The following is a 25,676-nucleotide window of genomic DNA, read 5'->3' as shown; positions in this document are numbered from 1 at the left end:
GTTACTATTACCTTCGAAAAGGATGCCACTCATCATCCTGTTACGTCCGTAAGACTTGCCGAGTACGGCTTCTGAATACATTACTCAGCAAGAATTACGGATGTAACAGGATGAAGAAACACGTGTTGGCTGGCTGGGAAAAAAAGAAAAGAAAATGAAAGATCAAGAGGAACACAAGAATTATGTGTCATATAACTTGACTTATGTAACTGGATTGAGTATGTGCTTGGGCAGTTTGGTATTGATACACAGAGGTCACTTGTGCTCTCAATTAAGGGGGTTGGGTAATTCCCCCTTCCCTTGGAGCACTACCATTTAAAGAGATAGCGATATACTCATATCTGAAATAGTGAGAGCCAGATTAACCCGGTATATCATCACCAAACAGTGTTAGACCCCGCTATGATTGGCTGGAAATAGACAGGCATAAAAGGGAGCGCAGGCGTCCGTTGCTACATTTGAATTTTCAAGTCGGAATTTCTTTTTTTTTAAAGGAGTCATGTCAATTCAAGTGACGTGCTGCTCTAAAAAGGTGTTTTCAGTTTGGGACACAGTTGTGGTCAGAAACCAGTGATACATTCCGCTTGAAATGTCAAGTATGTTGGCACGGTAATGGGTAAGTTATTAAGTAAGTAGTGTTTAGTAATGGGCGAGTTATTAAGTAATGTTTAGTAATTAGCGCTGATGTTTATAATGCCTTTGTTACTGTGCACAAGCAACTTGCATTCTTGCTGCTGTCTCGTGCTGCTGCCCTGTTTTGTTCTACTTGCCATTTCAGAATGTTGCTGTCTCGCACTGGTGCCCTGTTTTGCTCTACTTGCCATTTCAGAATGTTGCTGTCTCGCGCTGCTGCCCTGTTTTGCTCTACTTGCCATTACAGAATGTTGCTGTCTCGCGCTGGTGCCCTGTTTTGCTCTACTTGCCATTACAGAATGTTGCTGTCTCGCGCTGCTGCCTTGTTATGTTCTACTTGCCATTTCAGAATGTTGCTGTCTCGCGCTGCTGCCTTGTTATGTTCTACTTGCCATTTCAGAATGTTGCTGTCTCGTGCTGCTGCCTTGTCATGTTCTACATGCTATTCCAGAATATTTATGTTCAACTGTCCCGCAGCTCAATACTGGCCATTGTGTTGTGTGGTCATTTACCTCCGTTGCTGGGGACAAAATTACTAATAAAGTCCTTTTCATTCCACTTTGCCATCTGTCATGCTTACCACATTTTGGCGATAAGTGTCTTGTCCGCAGCTGTGCCTGTCACAACGGAACATCTTCTGCAAGTTTGCTGTTTTCTATTGCACCGCCGCATCTACGGTTGGGAGAAGTTCATCCACACCACCCTTCTGCCACACTGAAACATTGGTGCCAATTACTGCCGGAGAGCCAGAGTTGAAGAGAAGAGTATCGTCAAGACGGTCCCAACTGTGGGTGACATCGTCGGCATATTGTCTAGAGGGCTCCGACTGTAAGTGACGTTGTCTGCAGCATTGCGCTCCATCTCCCTTTCGCCAGCTGCCTGGTGCTCCTGTCTTGTATGTGCTGCCATTTTTAATCTCAGTGAAACCTGCCTGGAGCAGCATCAAGGTGCAGTTTCTGCCGCGAGCCACCCTATATTCACGTTGCGATTGAGCTGCCATTTTGAAAGTCTCAGAGTCTCTGTGGATCGCGTTTTCTGCATTTGATTCAGTGCCTTTCGCATACTGATTTTTCATGCATGCATTACCGGCACACTTAATTAAATCCTTGCTGCAAGTGTAAGTAAATAAACTGTATTGTTTAACCAACACTTCCTGCACTAGCCCAGCATGTACATGTGAACAATTTACTCATTCCTTAATTAAAATCTTCTGCGGTGCTGCACTCGCCCACCGAGTATGTAGTGACAAAGGACACTTGCAAAGAACCACAAGTATTTCTGACTTTCTTATTATTATCAACATGCAGCAGCATTGTAACCCACCACCACCTTTACTCCAAAACCCTGGAGATCTATCTATGAAATGGAGAAAGTGGATTGAGCTATTCAACAACTTTACAGTTGCATGTGATGCCAATGCCCTTATGGCTACAAGAAAGAAAGGGTTATTGTTGAATGCTATATAATATAACACAGGAACCTTTTGATCACTTGGCTCCTGTTAGTGTTGATGCTGGTGTTGAGGAGATTTGCAAAGCTTTAGACAGACTAAAGTATACATTTACTGTTGAGCCAAATGTGGTGATGGAGTGATTTAATTTTTAATCTAGACATTAGTTGTCCACTAAACCTGTTGAAGGTTATGTTACTGCTCTTCGCATCTCAGTGTGGTATTTAAAGAGGTAAAGGTGACTCATCATGCGATCACTTTCACTTAATTTAAGGACAAACACAAACAACTAAGGTGAGGTATGTGGGTTGTATTAACATAAATCTGTAAAAGATGTGTACCTTGAGGAACTATAGTTACAGGTAAATAACATTTTCTTTTCTAGCACGGGATGTTCCATATAATCGCACAGACAGGATATATTACTAAACACTGAACATCCAAATAAAGCAAAGCATGCTAAACAAGCACTTGCGAAGCAAATTGGTCTTGCTTTTTCTGCACAACAACTCTAAATCTATGCAGCATGGCTAAACACAGTAAACAAAAAAGCCGACGCAACCTGTGATCAGCCGTGTCATTTTGTACCCATGAACAAAAGCATGCATGTGCCTAAAAAATACACAAGTGCATCTTTTAATTTTTGTTAACAGATCCAAGTTGGATAGGTAGGCAAACGAAAAGTAGTGGGGGGGGTGTGGGGGGGAAAGAACACAGGTGAGGAAAGCAACATGGGCAGCAGAATACCAGAAGGAGCAGAAGCAAAAAGAAACGTGTCCCTCGAACATGCGACAGAGTTCATGTGACTCAACAAGAGCACTTTAAGGTAAGAGCCACAGTGTGTAAGTCAAACAAGTCACATGACAGTCTGAGTGCTGCTGAAAATAAAGTAGCACAGAGTGTTAATGTACCTGCTACAAAGCAGAACTTGCAGTATGCAGTGTAATTTATGTAGGTAGTGTAGTGGGTTACTGCTTTTTTCCCAGAAAACCTTTGTAGTTGAATCCATAATCAAATCCTTCCTTTTGGGAAGGGGGTGACTGTAGGGAGTTACTACGGGAACAATTTATTTCTTGGTGGAAAGGGAACACTATCGGAAAAGTGACAATGTTCCTTCTCTGCCAAGACTATGATCTGCCTGCCTAATTTAAATGAGGGTAAACCATAGTTTGATGATGGCAGAGACAACTCCGCTCCGCCATGATCAAACTCCTCCAACGGCCCTATGGAGTTAGAGCTATGACTAACACCTACTTTTAAATGGGAAGGCCTATAGCTGTTTTTCAATGCCCATCACTGCCAGGAAAACTTTGCAGTAGGGGCACAGAAAAGTCTATTGTTTGCATAGGGATTTTCTTTTTGAAAATAAAGTCATGCTTCTTCCAGAGTTTAGCCCTCCCCTAGAGCATGGACCAATTACTACTATCCATCTCCAGCTCCCATTTTAGCAAATGTTTTCGGGACTACTTTTTCTGTGTGTTTTGAGCACTTAACACGAGCACTCATGTTTTCAGTCGATCTGAGCTCTGTTTATGTAAACAGCCTCGTCACATATTCTGTGCATTCAAATACCAAGGTCCCCCTCCCTCTTTACTGTTTGGCAAGGCGCACCATACTAGGAATTAACAGACTATGAGAATGGGCACACAGTATCAACTTAGATCTGCTTCACAGTAGTAAGAACATACAGTTGTCCAGTACAGGAAGCTCATGCAGTCTTGCAACGCTCCTTCTTGTGGGTCACGAGGCTGATAAACAGTGTATAAAGGGTTTCTTTGATTCCAGTTGTTTTATTTAATCATAGATATGACGTGTACGCTGTCCCCCTTCATGTTTTCATTCGCTCTGATTCTGCCAATGAAGGAGCACCGCCTTAAGGGAATTTGGAAAGGATCCCTGAGATCTATATGACAGCAGTAAGTGTGTTTCATGCAGAGAGAGTCGCACAACTGCTGTTCATTTATACTGCTTTCTTGTTGGCCTGTCAGCATTTGTACGTGGGCTCCGGCAAGTAGGGCGTGTGTCTTTGTGCATGCATAGATGTATGCATGTTTTAATACATACATATGTCGTACCGCTTTTTTTTTTTGGGGCCAGTCGGCATTCAAACCTGGGCTGCCACTAGGAATCCTGCTTTGATTGTGTGTATCCTTTTCAAGGCTAGTGGAGACAGAGATCAGAAGGTCAAGGATGGTGATGGATGAGGGTACTTATCACAATGACTCTGTAAGGGAGTGTGTGCAGCAGGGATTTGTGGGGTGGAGGCTGTAGAAGTGAAGGATGTGAGTAGGAAAGGGTTGCTGTGAATGCTTTCACTAACATGACTCCATGAAACAAGTGTGCTTGTTAAGGCTACCTCTATCTGGCATGTAAGGAGGCCTAAAAATAGGAATCAAATGGCATTCTAAAATTACTAGCACAGGCAACAGGAGAGCTGCCAACGACAGACTACTGGGCAAAGATACAAGCTTGGTGTAACAACTGGCTGGCAAAGGAAATTATGTGATATCAATGCAAGATGGACACCCAGGGCCTCACCAGGTCCTAGCCCTTTCATTCATAAACAAACAGGCTATGTTATCAACCTCACCCACCACAGCCTCTGTCAAAACGTCAAGCTTTTTCTAAAGTGTGTGCTTTTTACCTCCTTGTAGATCTCTTTTACTCCAAAGTATTGACTCACAGAGGCGCTATACGACTTCAGCTCACTGAGAATGGAGCTGGGGTAGGAGGCCACTATTGCGACCTGGTCGCTGTGGAATTTCTCGTACCTGTAGAAAAACACAAGGTCAAAATGAAAACACTTACTTGAGTTCTAGGTATTTTCTCCTAAGGAGAACAAAACGAATGACAACAGAGCACGGTCAGAGTGAGCAAAAATGGAAAGGAAATCCAGGGAGTGGGATGCGAGTTTGTGGAAGATTTTGTTCAGTGAACAGATAGCAAGACGGACACATAAACAGACACATAATGGGCATTGAGGAGATAGGCTTGTATACTACTGGGAGCCTCTGCTGTTCCACCAGATATCAAAGGTTTGTATCTTATTTTTCTAGGGCCCTCAATCATGCATACCCAGCTCTAATGCCTTCTAGCGAACGCAGCGCCTTCTCCATGCAGTTCTGCAGCCCATCCTGGGAGCTCTCTTGTCTCAGCTGATCCAGGACCATGTCAAGATGAGCTTCTTGTGTCTAGGGGAGAAAAGCAAAGTATTCAGCAGCATGAGTGTGTATCTGAAACTTGCCATACCTCAGCGTTGAGCCTCCTGGGTTTCTAAAGGTCCAATATGGCACATAAGCTTAGAAGAGGCAAGTGATGGTTTAGTACAGCGCACAACTATAAACTGCAATGGATACCTGGTTCTCGCCATCATGTTGCTGTCGACAATCATCCAGTTTCTTCTGGAGGCCCTTCTCCTGTTTAGAGAGGCTGATCTCCAGGACGTCCCAGAGGTGGGCAGCGCCCTGGGTGAATTTGAACAGATCTTTGCTCTGTAGATCAGTCTGCTTGGCCAAACGCTCCAGGGCCTTCTAAAGTAGTATAAGACACATCAGAATGAGAAGGGAACAAAACACAGAGATCACCTTTTGTTGTGCAAACCTTTCCATCTTTTTCTAATTACATATTTGCATCAGAGAAAATCCCTCCCTGACTCCCTCTCTCCCACTCTCTTTTGCTGTCTCTCTCTTCCTCCATGTGTCTTTCATGAATCCAGAGGGTGCTCATACCTGCATAACTTGCAACCCTTTGTGCTTGCATGTTAATTCCCCTCCCTTCACTGACACCATTTTGTCCTCAGTATACTTGCATCCATTAGCTCCAGCTCCTGCTCAAACCGCTTCTGCAGCTCTCCCACCAGTGGGAAGAATTCTGAGCTCACAAACCTTTCCACCTCTTCCTTCGTGCAGACTTTCATCTCAATCAGGAGCCCCTACAAGACAAAGTGATAGTTTGGTTAAAACTTTAGTTAAATGTTTGGTTACATTTTGGCTAAAAGTGAGTTTACACTGGGTCATGGAAAAGCATCTGATCTTCTCATGCCACCGTAGAGTCATATTACTATGAAGACCTTACACCACAAGAAATAGCAGCGCTGAGTATGGAACAACTGGCTGTGTTATCCGCCACAGCCAGGCTTGACATAGGAACGTGACCTGCAGTCTGCTTCTTGTCACACCTTCCAGGGTCACACAGTATACGGCTAATAAGGGGGCTCATGATCTGATGATAAGGGCTCCAGAAAAGATCATATCTTAGATCTTCAAGGGTTTTTCAAAGGACCTGGCATCCTGCATCCATGGCGTGCTTGAGGGCTTTCTAATTCCACCACCTATTCTGGTAGTAAGTTTCTCGGGAGAGGTCTCACCCCGAGAGCAGCGGGGGTCCAATAGATACACATCTGATTTTTACTGTCTCTCTAGATTTATTTAAAGTAAAGGTCTATTCAATTGAATCCTGACAGCTGCCGGGAACCTGGGCTGCATGACTTGCACGATGAAACAAGGTAGATTTTGGTAGTAGAGAACACTTTCCTTAGTTTCTAGCAAGTACAAGGCACTGCACCCTGACAAGTAGGGCTCTCTGTGTGCAACTAACCTTGCTCTTCTGAAGTTCAGCCATGCACTTCTGCAACACCTTCTCGTGCTGCATGCGAATCCGGTTCACAAACTGCACATTGAGGCAATCTGCAGATAGAGAGAAGAAAAAAAGCAGAAAAGCAGGTGAAGCTTCTGAACATGCCAGATGAGGTAACTCACACTTTTGATTAGGTTTACACTTTGGAGTGAGTTTACTACTTTGATATTCACAAATTCCGAGTGTAAACTTACTACAAAAGTGTTAGCTGCATGCCTCCACCCATAGACTATAGCAATTGGCTTACTCTTGTCATGTGGAGTGACATCCTTCTCCCTAAACCCCTCTTACTCCTCGATATTCCAACCCCCTTTAGGAGTAAGTATGCCACTTTTCCCACCCACTCCCTTATGTTCCTTTCACATTTACGACTAAAAACTATACTTAGGTACGCAGAGACTCTGCAGTCGGGACAGAGTCCTCTGTATATATAAGTAAAACGTACATTTTGTAGTACGTTTTAGAATGCTATAAAATGTACTACAATGTGTACTCTGAGAATCCGGCCCATAGATTTGCATATGACCCAAGTGCTGCGGCAAGTCATGGTTGGATGGCAAATTTAAAAACTGGGTGATTTCCCTACCAAGCTGGTGCAACATAAATGGTGGTAGGATGGAGTGCTGGCATCCACATGTCAGGCGGGGCATGTGAGCCACCATACTCCAATACAAGCGGCATGTCAGAAGCACTAAGCTATAGGCAAAGCTCTAGATTTTCTGATTGGTCTTAGTATTAGAACACCTCTGCTGTCAGTTTATCACTAAAGGCTAAAGACTCAAAGACAAAACAACCACTTGAACCTCCTTTGATTTAATAAATCTGTTTTCATAATCAAAGTGACATGAACGTTTATGCACATACAGCCTTAAATGACACCTATAGAGGAAGGTCCAAGTCTGTATGTCCTGAACTTTCTCTTTTAAAAGCTGTGCATGGAATTGCGTTTACGGGAGTGCATGGTGGCCGTGGGTAGCTGGATGTCCGAAAATTGCCTGAAATTAAACTCGGACAAAACAGAGGTCATACTGTTTGGTAATACCTCTAATTTTTGGACCCATGCCTGCTGGCCCAACTCCATGGGCACCCTCCCAATTCCAGCCAGAAAGGTGAAAAACCTCGGCATGATACTGGACGATAAACTCACCTTGGAGCACCAAATAAAAGTATTAACATCCAAAACTAGGTATACCATCAGAATGATGAGAAAAGTGCTGCCCTTGCTCCCTCGAGATAGTAGGCATACGGTGGTAAGGGCCCTGGTAACAACGAGACTTGATGGGCCCGATTCACAGAACTAACTTAAGACAAAATCCTAAACTTACTACCATTTTCGTATTCACAGAAGGCACTTACTCATTTTGGTATTCACAGAAGACACTTACTCATTTCGGTATTCACAGAAGTTAGTAGTCCTAACTTTAGGACTCCTAAATGCCTTCTGTGAATACCGAAAGTCTTAAAATTAGGATTTTTCTCAGTTTAGGAGTCCTAAAGTCAGGATTCCTAACTTTACTACTACTAAACTGAGAAAAATCCTAATTTTAAGGCTTTTGGTAGTCACAGAAGGCATTTAGGAGTCCTAACTTTACTACCACTAAATTGAGAAAAATCCTAACTTTAAGACTTTCGTTATTCACAGAAGGCATTTAGGAGTCCTAACGTTAGGAGTCCTAACTATACTACTACTAAACTGTGAAAAATCCTAATTTTAAGGCTTTCGGTATTCACAGAAGGCATTTAGGAGTCCTAAAGTTAGGAGTCCTAACTATACTACTACTAACCTGAGAAAAATCCTAACTTTAAGACTTTCGGTATTCACAAAAGGCATTTAGGAGTCCTAAAGTTAGGACTCCTAACTTCTGTGAATACCGAAATGAGTAAGTGCCTTCTGTGAATACCGAAATGAGTAAGTGCCTTCTGTGAATACCAAAATGGTAGTAAGTTTAGAATTTTGTCTTAAGTTAGTTCTGTGAATCGGGCCCGATTATTGTAACGGGCTGTATTTGAACGCGCAGCAAAGCATACTGAACAGATTACAGATTTTGCAGAATGCGGCAGTCCGTTTACTTACAGGCTCTTCCAGATTCTCCTCAGTTTCTTTGGAAAGAAGAACTCTACATTGGCTCCCCATAAAAAGCCGTATACGTTTTAAGGCGCTGTCCATGGCATTTAAGGCCTTGCATGGACTTGGCCCAGAATTTTTAAAGCAGTATATACAATGGTATGCTCCGGGAAGAAGCCTTCGATCAAAAGGAACTAAACAGGCTCAAGTCCCACGTATCAGGAAGGCTCGATGGGGAGGTAGAAGTTTTGTTTACGGAGCCGTTAAGGCTTGGAATGACCTTCCACTCTATCTTAGAACCATGCCTGATTTGCTGTCCTTTAGAAAGGAACTTAAGACCTGGCTTTTCCTGTATGATTGACCTCCCTTCACTTGCCGCTTATAACTTACAGGCTTGACCTTTCAGGATTTCTAGACAGTGCCAGGACACCTCCGGGTATTTGTCGCGCTTCAAAAGTGTCATTAACATTAACATTAACATAAGGATATCACAATCTGCATCAAACTAAACTTACATCTTCCAAAGGAGTCCAATATTAGGAATGTAAAATTATGTAGTATTAAAACAAAAATCATCAGATTGCTGAAAAAAACACAAAGGCATGGAGGACACATGTCAAACAACAACTCATTCTCTAAGCAAAACATACAAACAAGGTTTCACCGCACCGGTATGCACATCGATAGGCAGATTCTTATGGGGTTATAGAGCTGTCCTTCACATGCTTTTGAGAAGGGAGACCAGGAATAAGAAGATAGGTGGGGAAGCAGGCACAGTAGACAGGGTGAGGTACCTTACCAGACTAGGGCTGCCATGAATAAAAAACAACTGCACAGATGCATCTGTTTTGAGTTATGTTAATTAAAACCCTTACTCTAGGGTTAAAGAGATCAGCAATACAGGAGCCTGACATTAGAATCAACGTTACCACTCCTAGCAATGGAGGCAGCCCCATAAACCCCACGCACCCACTCACACACGCATTCCACTAGAACCTGGAATAATGCAGTGTACCCCACATACATTTGGGTTTGCAAAGACAGCAAGATGAAAGACTGACACAAGTGACACAGACTCCACTTGCACTGCAATACATCCCATACAGACAACCCTAAAACCACACCCCCCCTCAGTCGGTTTCACTGGCATGTTGCAATGATCTCATGCCACCCCGATGAGGATGCAACCATGCAGAAAAGCAAACATCCAACACAAAGGTCACCAGTTCACCATGTTGTTCATGGTTTCTTCACTAACAGCCTCAACGGTGACCCCCAGTATGCAAACCCATAACTGCAGACACATACATCTGCATCGACAAGCACAAAGGTGCCAAGTAAATGGAAGACATGCACTACATAAAAACACCATAAAATAACAACATGAAATTGATTACTTAATTTGGAAAACAACACAAATCCCTCTGCATTCATGGGTCCTCAGATTTTGTTCTGGGGGCAGGAGGTGTGCCACACTTACCTATTTTTTTATTTATTTTCATGAGAGAAGTATACCAGTCTGCCACCTGGGATTTGGTGGACGTCGGCGGCAACAGATTACTGTCAAGAAAATAAAAGAAACATATTTTACAGCACTTTACGCAGCACATCAAATCAGTAACGAATAGCCAATATTATTCAGTAATAAATCAGTGCAATTGTAGAAGCTGGCTATATTTGAAAAAGTTAAATGAGCCAGTATGGAAAAGGAAACCTTTAAACCATCTCACTAAGAGCACATCTATAACAGAAGGCTCTGGAGCAGCATCACCATCCACGCCTGGAGTTCCAGGCAGCATAATAATCGAACCGATCAATACTCAAGGGGAGACAGCAGTGCGGGGAGGGGGGTAGTGGGGGTAGTTGTGGTTGATGCCCTATTGTGGGGGGCGAGGGAGGGGGGTGCATCCAATGTACTTAGTACATAGCTAAGGGGAATACTGTGATCTTCCAAGTTGTCATGAACAGATGGGGCACGGCGAGGGTACCGACAGTATCAACATGTCAAAGGCGTCATATTGCCCACTCCCGGCCAATGTATACTGCTATCTTAAAGGAGTTTGATGTCCGCTACATAAAAGGCAATAAAGTTTGTTTAAAAAAAAATAACTAAGAGCACATCTATAACATGGTTTTGAGTTCAGCTTGGCTATGACAACATGAAATAAGCATAGGGATTGTTTCAAGTAAAGATTTTAACCATAAGTGTTTTCAATTATTGGGCAAGTGAGGATTCCCGAGGTCAGCTATTCCTTGATTTCACTGATCTGCTTTGCAGTCTAAATCTTATCCAACATGTTTCCTCACCCACCCACTATAAGGGCCACACTTTAGATCAAGTTTGGACTACCAATCCCTCAGTCTCCCCTATTGCTATTTTGCCATGTATATGGTCAGATCACTTTATAATTAAATTCCTACTCACAGATGTGATCCCACTCAAGCCTCAATCAAGCGCTGTCAACCTTTCCAGAAATGTGGCTTGTGTCAATATTGACTCCTTCTGCTGTTCTCAAAGCGAACTCCCTACCTGACACTAAGGATAGTCCCGATAAATCAGAGGAGAGTATCCTGAATTGATTAACAAACGCCAGCGACTCTTTGAAGAGCCGGACCACCAAGGAAGACGTCATAACACCTTGAAATGGTTTCCAGAGGACCTAAAGGTAGCTAAATTGAAATTACGCCATGTTGAACGCAAGTGGCTGAAAAACTACTCCACTGACAAAAAAGTAGTCTGTCACTTCTTAAACAATATAAAAAGCGTATTACACAAGCAAAATCTATCTACTTTTCAGATAAAATTACTAACTTAACTAATAAGTTAAAGGAAATTTTTTAAATCGTGGACGAATTTTCCAATCCTGACAGTGACTCTTAATCCCACGCAGAACTTATGTGAGTCCCTGAATTCCTTCTTCATTGATAAGATCACTAACATTAAAGCCAGTATCCTTCCCAGTCCTTCCGTTGCAAACACTTCTACGTCAGATTGCAACTCAGTCCTAATGTCTGTTCTGCCTGCTAACAGCTAAGAGCACCTTTTGGACCTCCTGATTAAAGTAAAATCAGGCTCTACAAATGAACCCTGCCACCCTGATGTCCCAAAAAACATTTGTTCTTGTTTTCCTGACCCAGCCTTTCTCAACAATTCCTTGAGTCTTGGCCAGGTTCCCAGCTCTTTCAAGGAGGCGATTATGATCCCATTACTAAAGAAAGCGGGTGATGATCCTTCCATTCTGAAAAATGATCGCCCGATATCTCTGCTTCCCTATTTGGCTAAGGTTCTTGAGGCCCATGTAGCCAAATGTATCTACTCTTTCGTGGAGTAAACAATCTTTCTTGACCACCCAAGCGGGCGCCTTTGATCTGCCCATTCCACTGAGACAGGCATTCTCTCCATGGTAAACGATCTTCGAGAGGCGCTGATAGGGATACCACCCAGGCGCTGGTGCTCCCTGATCTTTCGGTGGCTTTTGACACGGTCGACCATGATATTCTGGCTGACCGGGTCAAAGTCCCAGGCCTCCCGGGTACTGCACCAGACTGGGTCAAGTCCTTTTTGAGGACCATTCACAGGAGGTCAGGTTCTCCACCTTCTGCAATTCTAAGGTCAGTCTGTCTTGCGATGTCCCTCAGGGTTCCTCTTTGTCCCCCTACTTTTTCAACTTATACATTAGCCCGCTGGTGCATGCCTTGAATCAAAGTTAGGTCAAGGTTTACAACTATGCAGACGGCTTGCAATTGACAGCTCCCCGGAATATGTAACCGCCTTCAAAACACAATCTTATTTATTCCTGAATGGATGAATGACAATCAGCTTAAACTCAATTCTGATAAGACGGAGATTATCATTATCAAAAAATAGCGCGATTTATGGAGGCCTACATTTTGGCCTGCAACCATGGGCTCTCCCCCACCGCATCTCCCCCCGCCCCCCACCTCCCACCCCTTATGCCAAGGAAATCAAACTTCTCTCCTTTGAGGATCTTACGCAGGTTGTCATTGTGTTGGTTCTTGCTAGGCTATATTATGCCAATTCCCTGTATCTGGCTCTTCCTAAGTGCTTAAACCGCAGACTTCAATTGGTTCAAAATCAAGCAGCTAGGCTGCTATTCCATCAACTTCACAATTGTCATATCACCCCTTTCTTTACTCAGAAATGTGCACTTGCTGCCCGTAGAACAGTGCTCCATCTTTAAGGCAGGGTGCCTTATTTTTAAATCACTTCAGACTTGCAGTCCGGCTTTTGTTTCTGCCGTCTAGAAAATCATATCTCCACGCGTAACCTGAGGTCTTCGCATGCTAATCTTCTTACCATCCCTACCTTTAAACAAGCCTTGGCATAGCCCATAGGTCTCGTCTTTGGGTCCTTATAAGTGTTCAGCCAGAGCTAGCAGCTTAATAGTCCTCGATTGTAAACCCTAAATTGTAAAAGTCCATAAACCACCAAGTAAGATTCATTAATCTTGATAAAATTACAATTTTGTGGCTGATAAAGGCAAGTCTATTCCTTTTTCATTCATTTAAAAAAATGTTGTTTGCAGTGTAATTTGGAGTACATATTCTATAAATTGTATGTAGTGATGCCTTAAATTTGAATAGCAAAGTGTTTCTTTTGAGAGTCTTCAGTAGATAAATACAAAAATGACACAATGGGAAGAAAAAAAACTACAACGGGGCTTGGAATAAAGCTACACTGAGACCGGCAACACACTGACAATGGGAACGACATCCGTGCACAGAGAAACACCACTATTCCCATAGAGCCAAAACTGGTACAGAAAAACTCTGCAAGATGCCAAACATGTTCAGACCAAGCCAGAAAATACACTTAGCAGGGGTCAGGAGACACTCCTGTAGGAACACTTACACCGGGACAGTGAATACATGGAGTCGGAGACTGGAGCTGAAGAAGAGAACACACCAATACAGGCAAATACACTAATGCTACGAAAACACTACAATTCCATTGCAAGGGGGAGCAAGACAGACATTTGAGCCCCTGGCAATGGCAACTGGGTAAGTGATGCCAATCTGGTGTTGCCCGGATATGCTTGGGGGCAGTGAATACACTCACAAAATGACTGAAATAGGCCAGTAGTACTAATGGTAGTACACCTAACAACAAGTAAGGCACTGGGAAAGGGAGCACGTTGGCATGAAAACCTGCAGAAAGAGAAACACTGACCTGGGAGACTCAAGCCATAGGTCATGAACCCTACGCTAGTACCAAGAACACATTGGCACTGGGAACAGTCTGACACAGGGAGCATTGTGAATAGGTGCACACACTGATGGGATGACACTCACAAAAAAAAACTGGGATCAGAAACACTGAGACAATGGCGCAAGAGGACGGGAAACACACTTACTATGCCAGGGACTATACTGACATTGGGACAGGTAGACATCTGTACTGGGACAGCGGGTACCCTTACTCAGGGAATACATTGCCATTAGCAGAGGGCGAACATCTAAAGAAATACAGAGCTAAACTTACTATAGGACAAAAAAACACATTTAAGCTGAACCATTCAATACACTGATTTCTGTGTGTGTGGGGGGGGGGCTGGAAAACCCAGGAGGACAGTAATTGAGGTGAATGTGGCACAACCAAATCTTGCAGTGAAGTGCGACACCACAGAGCATCGCGCCTTTGTGACCAGCACGATGCGGACACAGTACTTCTGTCACAATAAACTCGGACACGGGAGCACGTGTTATGGCAGGGAGCACATAACTGGCATGCTGCACACGAACCCACTGAGAGAAACACACACATTGCCGCTTAGTAGTGACTACACTCTCGGGCCACACCCACTGGACCCATTGCCCACCCCACGCTCCAATAAAGCGATTCCTCTGGGAAAACTTAAAACACTAGAAGGTAACATCTGCATACAGAAGGCGTTTATTAACACTCTGCAGCTGAACTAAACACAGGGTCGCCAAAAATCCTGCATTTACAAAAACAGTTCTAGTATTTCGATGTCTGTCCTGACACTTTGCCCCAAATGAAATGCATCTCCCGGTTGTGACAGTGCGATTAGGGAACATGCGCAGTAAAATGAATGTGCACGACGGCACGATGAAAGGCGCACAGGCAGGGGAGCGAGAGTAAAGCGCACACGATTCCTAGCTGAAGAAACTGGGCGTGTGTGTCAAGAGCCTCTCCCTGAACGTCAAGGACGTGTGCAAATTAGCGATGAAAGGCTCACAGGCAGGGGAGCGAGAATAAAGCGTGTGCGCCCGCGCTAATTGTAAACAAATGGCCCCTGCGCGCCACTGCTCGCTCCCGCAAGGTGGATGCCACCACAAGCACGTGCGTTTGAAAACTGCAGACCGATTTCTAAAGGTCCTCTGCTAGAGCAGCGCTGCGCGCTGCGCTAAGCTCGACCTAACAAGACCCAGCTCATTATGCACAGCTTAACATGCACAACTCAATATGGGATGTGGCATCAAAGACATATCACATCTATACAGGTTACTACCTCCAAACTGATTATTTACAAAGAGACCAACCACAGACCTAGGAGAGGGTTTTTATGAACAGGACGGTTACTGTCAATTCTAGAACAGGTTAAGGGGGGGCTATTTAATTATGTTCAGTATAACAGAAGAGTGAGGACACATCTGACCAACAAAATGAAAAGCGTCATACTAGAGGTCCTACCCTAAATGTACAGATGGAAGAGCCGATTTCTTTTTTGCGTCACAAGTGATGCAGACAGACAGGTCATGCCTTGTTCAAGTCAACAATAAATTGACTTGAGACTTGATAGCCTGCACTGCCTACCAATAGTTCTGCCTACTTGGCTTACTTTAGAAGAAAACGGGAACAAAACAGCCCCACATGTCTAATGAGGCGGTTCTCATATTGGCAAAGCAGAAGATCTCCGTGACTGGAAAGCCTTGCAAATGGCAGTCCTTACTACACCGTCCATCCTGCATCGCTGTTTCTCAGATAAGCTCTCAGTTAGGACAGCCAAAATATACTGGCGGTGCAGACAAATTTAGTCACATCGGGCTCACTGGCAGAGGAGGACCCTCAAACTAAATAATCAAAGTAGGGGTTGCTAACTGAATAATTTAGTGACTGGTATACCCCTTTCTTACCCCTTCCTCATTGAGGGATTCAGCTACAGTCATGGTGAATTGTACTAGGATATCCTTCTGGGTTTTCTTTGGCTACCTAAATAACGCCGAACGTATAAACTCTGTCTGGAACATGTCATCTTTGACATTAATCATATAATCTGAGTATCTGCAGAACCCACTGTAATGATTTCAGCATTTTTCTTTGTCTTTATCTGTCATTTTTTATATTCTAACACGATTGCAGCAAAAAAATTACAAAACAAATGCTGCAACATTTCCAGATCTGTACCCACAAAGGCAACCCAACTGGTTCAGTAAATATCAGCTGAGCAGAACAGATCAGTGAAGTACTGTTTGTTTGGACCCACACACTATTAGCCAGGAACACAACTGCAAATTATTTTTCTTTCAAAATTTCCAATAATGCTAATGGTACCAGGCAAGAGTACAAATAGAAGAGAAAGTTCAGGGAATCCCGAACAGCTAAAAGAGACATCAAGGGTGTGTGTGACAGGACAAGATGTGAGAATGGTCTACCAGGGGGATGGGTCGAAAGGTTCATGCCTTTTCACGAAATCAGTGGTTTTCAAACAATCACAAATGCCCAGAGTTGTCAGGGCAGGGGGTTGGGAGTGCAAGGTTGTGTGTAAAAAAAGCAATTTAAATCAGGTTTTAACCTTTCTTATGCACTCCAAACGTAAGAAACGGTGGGCACACTTGAAATGTTGCAAAATACAGGTATTTATTGTGACCAATTGAAAATAGAGAAATATCTGGCTCTTGCAGTAAATTCCTTCATATACTATGAAAATGCTTAGGTGGTTTACAACATTTAACAGAAGAACTCGGAGAAAATAGGGTGTCATTGTATGGGGCTTCGCACAAATGTTATTATGCAACTGGGGTGGTCATGAAATAATTTGAAGATCACAGCACTCAAGGTATCCAACCAAAAATATATTTGTGCGTATGAGCATATATGTGAGAATTATATAGCAAACCCCTCGCCAGAAGAAACCGAGTGCTTTAAAGGACCGAAGGCTAAAGAACACAAACAAGCATGTCAGTTCTAGGAGGGAAAGAGGAATGCCTATGGTAATGTTCTTTGAAGAATGCTGTCTTTAGATCACTATACCATGGAACAGTACAACAGTCAGTCAATACACGCCACAGAGGTAGTCCTGACACAGTTTTGGCTCCAAGATTGCAGCGGGATACGAACATCTGAAACAATCATTGGAAAAGCCAATAGGTCTGGTTTATAAAAGGAGGTGCCTCTCCTCAAACACTTGCAAGATTAATTAACAGTGAAAAGAGAAAGTAAAGAATAGTGCATCTGCCTAAATGTGGTGTAAATGTGCTGCCAATAAAAGAAACAAAGTCAAATAATTATACATAGCAGCACCTGGCTGTGAGAAGGTGGCCTGATATATGCTGTCCACTAATAACAGTGGGCACCCTGTATCAGTCCAAACAACCCCTTATGGTGAAAGGTTAAATGCAACCTTTATTGAAAGCTATACTAGTGGTAGCTAAGGAGAGCAGCCTTCAGGCTAAGTCTTGAAGGAAAAGGAATGTAAAGCAGCTTGTTTTACCAGTCTATAATCATTTGAATGACCAAATGAAAGGACAACCACACCAGGTATGTATTTAACATATATGTATTTAAGATAAAACACATCCCTCTAGTCTCTTTATGAGGCTGGAGTTCGAAGTACCTAAGTTACAAGTTAGTAATCAACAGTATTAGCACAAATACACATTTGGACCCTAGGGGCGTACCAAACCATATACCAATAAAGTGGTATAAGAACCACGACTGAACTAGACACAAGGCCTAGAGCCTGTAGAATGCCAGGGAGCCCAAGGAACCACCCAAGGTAGTGACACAGGGGACCCACGGGAGCCGTGTGCAGTGTGTGAACACAGCCGCGGGTTCCTGTTAGCTTCTATGGGCAATGTCGCGGTTGGAAATTTAAAGATTAGGGACACTTAGAAATGGCTCAGGACCAAACCCTTTTGGCCTTAGGAAGTTCTAGGGCTAGCACCCACGGGAGCACCAGAGTACTCGTGTTACCTCACCCAGGGAAGCCGGGTGCATAGGTGTCTTTTGGTGTTGGGTCGCGCTGTCAATTTCAATGGAAGCTGGCGAAGAAGTGCTGCTGCCGTGAAGAGGAGAAGTGTCCGAAGCGATCCAAGTCTGGATCTAGGATAGAAGGAACCTGAAAGCAGAGGAGACAGAGTCCGGGTCACTTACCAGTGACCAAGGGCACCATAGACCAATGCCCACAGATGTCGGGTGCTTCAGGTGAGTTGACGGGTGTCTTGACTCTTCAGCCACGAGGTCGAGGAGGCGCCAATGACGACCAGGAGCTGGATTTGGGCTGTCCCACGAAGTCTGTCGAGTGCTGCGGTGTTGGCGACCAGATTGGACCCAACAAGCCTTGGCAACGGCAAGTCACTTGGAATCAGAGAAAGGACATCGGTGCGAACCAGCAAGGTCTGGAGGACTCACCCAGCGAGGGTAAGTCAGGGCCCGTCTGGAGCAACCAGGAAAGCCCAATCAGAAGAGGAGTTTTCTTCGTGGGTTCCTACTAGCCAACGGGCTGCGATCGCAAAGGGGCCTCGAGCGGTCGCACTGGAAACTGGCCCACGAGTCACTCGTGGAGTGGAGGCCAGAAATCTTCAGTGCAGGAGATGCTCAAGACTGGGGCTACTCGGAGCCCAAAGCACAACTTCGAGGAAGACCATGAAGGTGATGGATCAGCAAAAGATCACGGTGTCCAGGGGTCACGGTTCCACGTAACCCACGGGCCTCAGCTTTGCTGTGGACTCAGGGTAGCCTCGGGGAAGTCTGGAAAATCCACCTCTAGTGATGCAAAGACTTCGGCGTCCGGCGGGAGCTTCAGCGATGCAGACCGGTGAGCTGCTTCTTTGGTGCCTGCCAAGCAGGGGAGTCACTCCTTGACCCCAAGGGAGATTTCTTCAGTCTTCTAAGCAAAGTAGAACGTCGAAGGTCCAGGATATATATTGCAGAGTTTCATCCAGGGTAATCTAAAGTCGCAAGGACTGGGTTCCCATACTTATACAAAGTTTGGGGGTTGGACATACTCTAGGGACCCACCTATGGGAGGGTTTGGAAAGAGGGGTGGCTACACCCATTTCCTTTGTACAGTTTTGTGCAGGGGCAGGTAGCCCCTGCAACCAGTTTGAACTGGACTATGCACAGGGACACCAAGTGTGCCCCCAGTGCAGGACTTCAAAGCACCAGAGAGGGCTCCCGCCCAGCCCCAATACACATCTGCCTGTCTGGGGAGGTGGTTACACCTCCCTGGGACAGGAAACCTATTGTCCAGGCCTCCCCTGCCGGAGTATCGGTCAGCAATAGGAGGCCAGACCCGTGTCTGTGGCATCCATTTTGTGATGCCAGGGCTGTAGAAAGTCTTTACCGGGTCAGACCAGTGTGAACATGTCTCTCCCTCTAGAAGGGTGGAATGCTACCCCCGCCTCCAGAACTGGCGAGGGGGTAGTATTCCAAAGCGTTTGACACCAAACACGACATGTTTCCGTGCAGCCAGTCCAAAGTTAGCATTTATCGCGAGGTTATAATGCACTTAAGAGTATATGGTCAGGCTCCCCCACAAACAGCATCAGAGGAGGTACTACGAATGCTGCAGAGGGGCACTGCTCATGCAGGGGCACCCACTCACATAAAAACAAGCACTCTGCCTTCAGGGTTGTTAAGGCCTGCCATAGGAGTGACTTTTAGGTTTTATATGTGTGTGCAATGGTAGTGATATAGGTAGCCTATATCACTGTAAGGGGTGCAAGCACCACCTTACCCAGGCACAGGAGCAGACCTTTGGTGTCATTTTGGAGTGCTTCCCAGAGGTGGCATAATATATGCTTCAGCCCCCGGTAGGCCTCTGAGGTACCTATGCCCTAGGTACATAGTAAACCATATACTAGGGGCTCATAAGGCACTCCAGAATCCAATTAGAAATGTGGCTAATGTTCATGGAAACCATTTTAGAGAGGAAGCAGGTAGGCTGGGTCCTGATTAGCAGGGCCACAGCCAGACTAAGGTCGACAAACAGGGAAACACCAGCAAAAAGTGGGGGTACCCATGTGAAGCAGATCCTACTCTCCTACACTGGCTAACTGGAATGGCATTGTGCATAGTGTGTATGTATTGCATACAATCCACCCTTAAAAGCCTTTTGGCTTTAACACATGACAAGATATCATAACTGCAACAACTCTCCTTTCGTTTCAACATCTGCTAAAGAGTCGCTTATTCAAGCTATACCTAACCCAGAAGCTCCAGCATTCTTGCAGGATTCATTCGAATAATACCTCACGGTCAGAACTGTTTGACGTGAAATTCATACAATCCTTCTCCCTTCCTCTAACCTTACTCAGTCCCCCTCCTCTTTATTACTCTTGCTAACCCATTTCCCTCCCAGTGCTTAATTTGAGCCAGTGGTTTCCGGTACTAAGCACCGGCACTAGATTATCAACACCAGCACTTTACTTTTCAAGAGCACCAGCTAAGGACACATTTGTTTACGGGAAGATTATGTGAAGTGCCCAGAATCACAGGATGTTGAGCAGATGTCGAGACCCGACCCTGGTTTCCCAGAGCTGAAGTTGGCAGCTCAGGCCATTACGCCACATCCACTCCCCACCTTCATGATTAGTAGTTGTTTGTGTTTTAGGCTGCGCTAACAGGAGAAATGGGCTGGTGCAAGCTGCCCACTGACGAGGGCTCTGGCACTAATTTATTTTTACAAATTAACCACTGCTTGCCCCCCATCCAACTAACTGCACCACCCTCTCATCCACTAATATCACCCTCTCAAAAATCCAGCTCATCTACCCAGAACTTGTCTATGTTTATCCTTTTTAGGTTGCCTCTTTGAAATGAAATAGGTCTCGCATTTACAAGAGTTTGAGCTATTGCCATTGTAAATGTCAATAGCTTAAACTCTCGTAAATGCGAGACCTATTGCATTGAAAATGCTTGTTGCAATTATTACTACTACAAATTAGAGCTTCTACGCAAGACCTGTGATGCATTATCGTTAACCGGTAAAACGTACCTATAACTTAGGTGGCCATCCTCTGTAGAAATATGCTAAATAAATAGGCTTTTCACATTCAATATGCCAGGCCTACTGACTTTTCATGATAAATGGGGCAGACATAAGGGATTTGAAATAATTTTCACCAATGAAACAGTCAGGCCAAGAGCCTCTCTCAGTGGCTAGCCCCCTTAACCAACTCATGCCTCCGACATGGAGCATAAACTTCCCACTAGAGGCCTCTGGGATACAGTAAAATTAGAAATATGTATGCGACTTCAGTTTGCAAAACAACATACAAAGTTAACAAGATTTATCACAGTGCAAATCTTCCACTCATCTGATGATAAACATCAGAGGGGTTTAAAGAACTCCCAAACTGCTGCATAATACGGTAATCTATGAAATTCAACATACCAAAATACACGTCAACAGGATTTCTCATCCATTCTCATAGGCATCTTATCTTGAAATGCGTTTTTTACGTTGTAGCATTTCATAATCAACAGATAAGGCTCAATCGCTGGCCAGATCAAACGTCCCGCACAGAGCATAAACTTTTCCACAAGGCAAACAACACGGCCACGTTTTCCACGGGATCACAAGCCTACAGCTCGATCAACACCTTGGAAAGAGGAATCTCAATCTTGGGCGAAGCCTGAGCCCCAGTCTCAGTTCAGTTTCTGAAAATCCTATTCTTGCAGACGTCGCAAGGTCCCTACTGCCATGCTATCAAGCAAGACCTAAAAAGGAGTGTGGGAAGGGGCTCACACACTTACAATTGTTTTTCCACAATTCTAGTGCACAATGCCTACTGTAGAACCAAAAATACACACACATACATATAAGAAACAGGAAAAGTACTCATCTGAAAAGATGTTTGCTTACACAAGAATATATATATATAATACACACACACACAACTTTTTGTATGAAAAATACATAGATAAAAAAAGTGGTTTCAATTCGGTTTTAAACGCAGCAGGTCTCCAAAGACGACATGTACAAGTAGATGTGTCAGGCTGCTACCTGCTGAACTGCCCCCAAAAGTGAACTTCTATCCTTGACCCGCCAAAGCAGGCACTAACATGTATCTGAAGAGCCCAACAGGGTTTTTTGGAGGAGGGATTGAGGGGAGGAGCGGGTAGGGTCCTCCAATAAACAATCTCACTTAAACACGTTTCCCTCCAACACCGATTGTGCGAACCTGCGACTTTGGCAATCCACCCTCATCATGAGCCACCACTCCACATCCGTCTCCCGCATTAACCAGAACTTAAAAGAAAAACAAAAGACACACCCTACGGCTGAGTCTACACTAAAGAGGGAAAGAGAGGCAATCCATGGTAAACTAGATTCCAGGAAAGAAAATGCGCCATCAGCATTTCCAGCCACTATCCTAAGGCGTTTACAAAATCTGAGAAGTAAATCAGAACAAGGTGAAGCACCACTCAAGGAACAATGAGGCTTCTAATTAACACCAACGAGGCAGCTAGGTTAACTATAGAGCTAAAATGTGCAGAATACAGATCCGGTCAGAAACCGAGAAACACTGCTGGTTCTCTTTAACTAGGGAAATAAACATTGGGTAAACTTTTTTAAAGAATATTGGTCACACTACAAATGATGCATAGTTTTTGTGGTGAATAAGGACCGCAAAACGAACCAAACATGTGTATATTCAGGTGATGACTAAAGAGGCTAACACACGAGAGCCAAAAGCACCCCCAGACCAAGCGTGGTTTTGGGTCACACTAATATTCTGAACTGTCGAGATTCTCCCATTTCATGACACCCTGAAGTGTTAAAATGAGATAATGTAATATCAAGTCCTTTTGTCAGAATCCTGGAGTAATAGAATTACTGTCCCAGTCATCTGGTTAGGTATTGTAATAGCAACAAGTGGCCGTACTTGTGGAACAAACAGTGACAAATATAACTTCCAAAAGGTGGTTGAAAACTGGATGGGTGGGGTAGTTGTGTGCAGCAAAGAAAGACTGTGAAACAGTGCATGTGTGCATGTGTGCATGTGTGGTGGGAGGTGTGAATGTCTGTGTGGTTGCATGTCCACTGGATTCATAACAGTGAGGAGGGGTGCGTGTGTGGTGAGGTTTTCAGATATACTGAGGCTATTATGGGTCAATGTGTGTCCAGCAAACAGAAACAAAAACTAATCATGCAGCAAATGGACTAAACGGACTAACGGGGGCAGACATATTTCATCACATCACCTTCTAGAAGCAGAGGACAATGCATGACCAAATCCAAGTTCACCAATGATGTGTTTTTTGGGCATTACACAAGAAATCTTAATGATCCCATGCCGTTCAAAGGTTTAATGGTAATCTCTCACAAGGGAGTTACCAGGGATTCCGTTTACCCTTTAGTGACGGTGCCATCATGCTCATTTTAGGATAATTCAGCAAACAAAGGGACTCAAAACCTATGAAAGGCCTCAAAATGCGAACTACTTTTTTAACAATGGCAGAAAGAAAACATAGTTTAAATGTGTAAACATGCTATTTAAGAGTATTATATTAGTGGCTATTAATCTACAACTCACTGACTTCGAACCTTAACAATGATGAGGAACATACAATTAAGGCAACAGAAAATATGATTTTACTGCCCACCATTTTGTAGCTTTGGGCAGAAAATAAAGAAATAAAAGAATTGAGGCATAACTCATTGAAAAGCATTTCTCCAAATACCACATTCAGGAGGTGTTCACACAATATAGATAGCTAAATCTAGAAACAGGCAAGAGCCAACCACACAGAGTGACCGTACCCACCCAAGTCAACCTGATGTCACAACTAACATTGGGTAAAACTACATGGCCAGCACTGAAATTCTCTCTGGTGCCAACAGAAAACGAGTCGATGTTGCTCACCAGAAGGGCTGACTTATAGCCCCTCTTCACCAGCCGCAAGTCTTTTCCGGTGAGTGTGACAAGATTATGGATGGTTCTTGAGGAGAGAGGAATGGAACTTTGAAGCAAGCCCAGAGTAAAAGATTAGATGTGTTTTTTAAAAGGAGCAGGTAAACACTTTAATAGGCGGACTTCATCTACAGGAGCAAAAACAAAACATTCTACTGTCCTCCCTAATTTGGAATGGTATGAAATACGGCTGCTTGAAACTACGTGGTTCGACAAAACACAGGCGATCACAAGGGCAAATAACAACAAAAACAAGCATTGGCCGCGCGGCCGTAAAAGTAACGCCCACGCAGCCGTGAAAGTGATCGGGGTGAAAGCGAAAGTGATCGCAAGGATGCGCTCTGTGGTAAGCACGCAAGTGGTGCGCGCACAGCTCTGATCGCGCTGGAAGGAGGCAGATGGTGGCTGTGCGAGGGCACGCTCGCGTAAACGCAAGCGCTAGGCCACCAAAAGCCTGTGGCAGCACTTTGAAAACCCGCACACTAAATTTCTTGCAGAGCAGCGCATGCGCTGGCTCAGCGAGACCTAAAAAAGACACTCCGTGGCTCCAGGTTTGCAGTAATGGAATGCTCTTCATCTGGAAATCAGGTTCACCTCCTGTTATACTGCATTTAGGAAACTCCTAAAGACGTGGCTCTTTTGGCTGGCATATGACTAAAAATCTGTTGCATGATATGTTTCAGTTACCTTAGCACCATGAAACAGATTGGTAAACGTGTGCTCCAGAAATATTTGTAATATAACAACAAGCCTAAAATGTAGTTTATTAACACTTCCCACTAACAAACCTTTTGTAAAGAGAATATGCATGGGTAAGAGCAGTACAATATAAAACAAAAATACAGATAAAAACGTCACAAAAAGGAAAGTGTGAAATGCACTAAAGTGTCACTTTACTAAAAAAAGAAAATGGGTTGTGAAATCCCCCTATTATCAGTCTACCTTTTGTGTGAAACACACCACTAGTCCCCAGAAGAACTATGGAAACTCTGGAAAACCAGCTGACTTCCTCCTCGCCTTCCATGTTTCTTCCAGGAACTTAGCTGGTGACTACGTGTCATGGGAATCGAAATCTGACAGCAACAAAGTCATTCATTTATTTGTGTCACAAATACCCGCTGACGCTAGGAAGTTGACCATGCTCCCTTTTCTAACAGCGTCATAAGCCGCACACAAAGTTAAGATGGGCTCCAGGGGCATATGTATGAAACAAAATTTTAGTCGCAAACGCTGCGAATCGCAAAAAAACAGCGTTTGCAACTAAAATTTCGCAATTTCATATGTATGACACACATTCCTAGTGCAAAATAAGAAATCGCTAAATTTGCGATTTCTTAGGCTGTGAAACTCCAAAATTGCGATAAAGTTTGCGATTTCTTAAATTGCGATATTCTCAAATTGCGAAATTCGCAAAAAGGATATCGCAAATTAAGAAATCGCAAGCAAATGTATGAAAAACTCGCTAATTGCGAAATCACGAAATTCGCAAATTAAGAAATCGCAATTAACACCAAGTGCATGCAGGTGGTAAACAGGTGCAAGGTACTTAAACCACCCCACAATGCAACAGAACCTTCCACAATGGCAGCACTGTTTGTGATAGCCAGGAGGCTGCGTATTCGGGCTCTTGCACAGAGGAGAATGAGGCAGGAACGTATATTCAGGCTGCGCATCACTCTGTTCCAGCACACTGAAGAGGACATCCATGACAAGTACAGGCTGCACCCACAGACCATATTGGACCGGATTGAGGAGCTGAAACCCTAT

At 44.1% G+C, this 25,676-nt stretch overlaps 1 protein-coding gene across 2 annotated transcripts in view; it reads right to left on the bottom strand.

Annotated features, from left to right (window-relative positions):
• CCDC180 (coiled-coil domain containing 180) overlaps positions 1–25,676 on the bottom strand; it is a 592,866-nt gene that overhangs the window by 296,980 nt on the left and 270,210 nt on the right. For both annotated transcript variants that reach the window (XM_085613885.1, XM_085613886.1), the window contains exons 11-16: positions 10,264–10,343; positions 6,680–6,768; positions 5,892–6,014; positions 5,440–5,613; positions 5,159–5,274; positions 4,728–4,854 (exon numbers count right to left, since the gene is read on the bottom strand). In XM_085613885.1, the coding sequence (XP_085470011.1) occupies positions 4,728–4,854; positions 5,159–5,274; positions 5,440–5,613; positions 5,892–6,014; positions 6,680–6,768; positions 10,264–10,343 (709 nt within the window). The remainder of the gene's footprint in view (positions 1–4,727; positions 4,855–5,158; positions 5,275–5,439; positions 5,614–5,891; positions 6,015–6,679; positions 6,769–10,263; positions 10,344–25,676) is intronic.

This window comes from Triturus cristatus, chromosome 1_2 (genome assembly GCF_964204655.1).
Source record: "Triturus cristatus chromosome 1_2, aTriCri1.1, whole genome shotgun sequence".
Lineage (NCBI taxonomy): Eukaryota > Metazoa > Chordata > Amphibia > Caudata > Salamandridae > Triturus > Triturus cristatus.
Note: the sequence above shows the minus strand (reverse complement) of the source record. Positions and strands in the feature narration are given on the sequence as shown.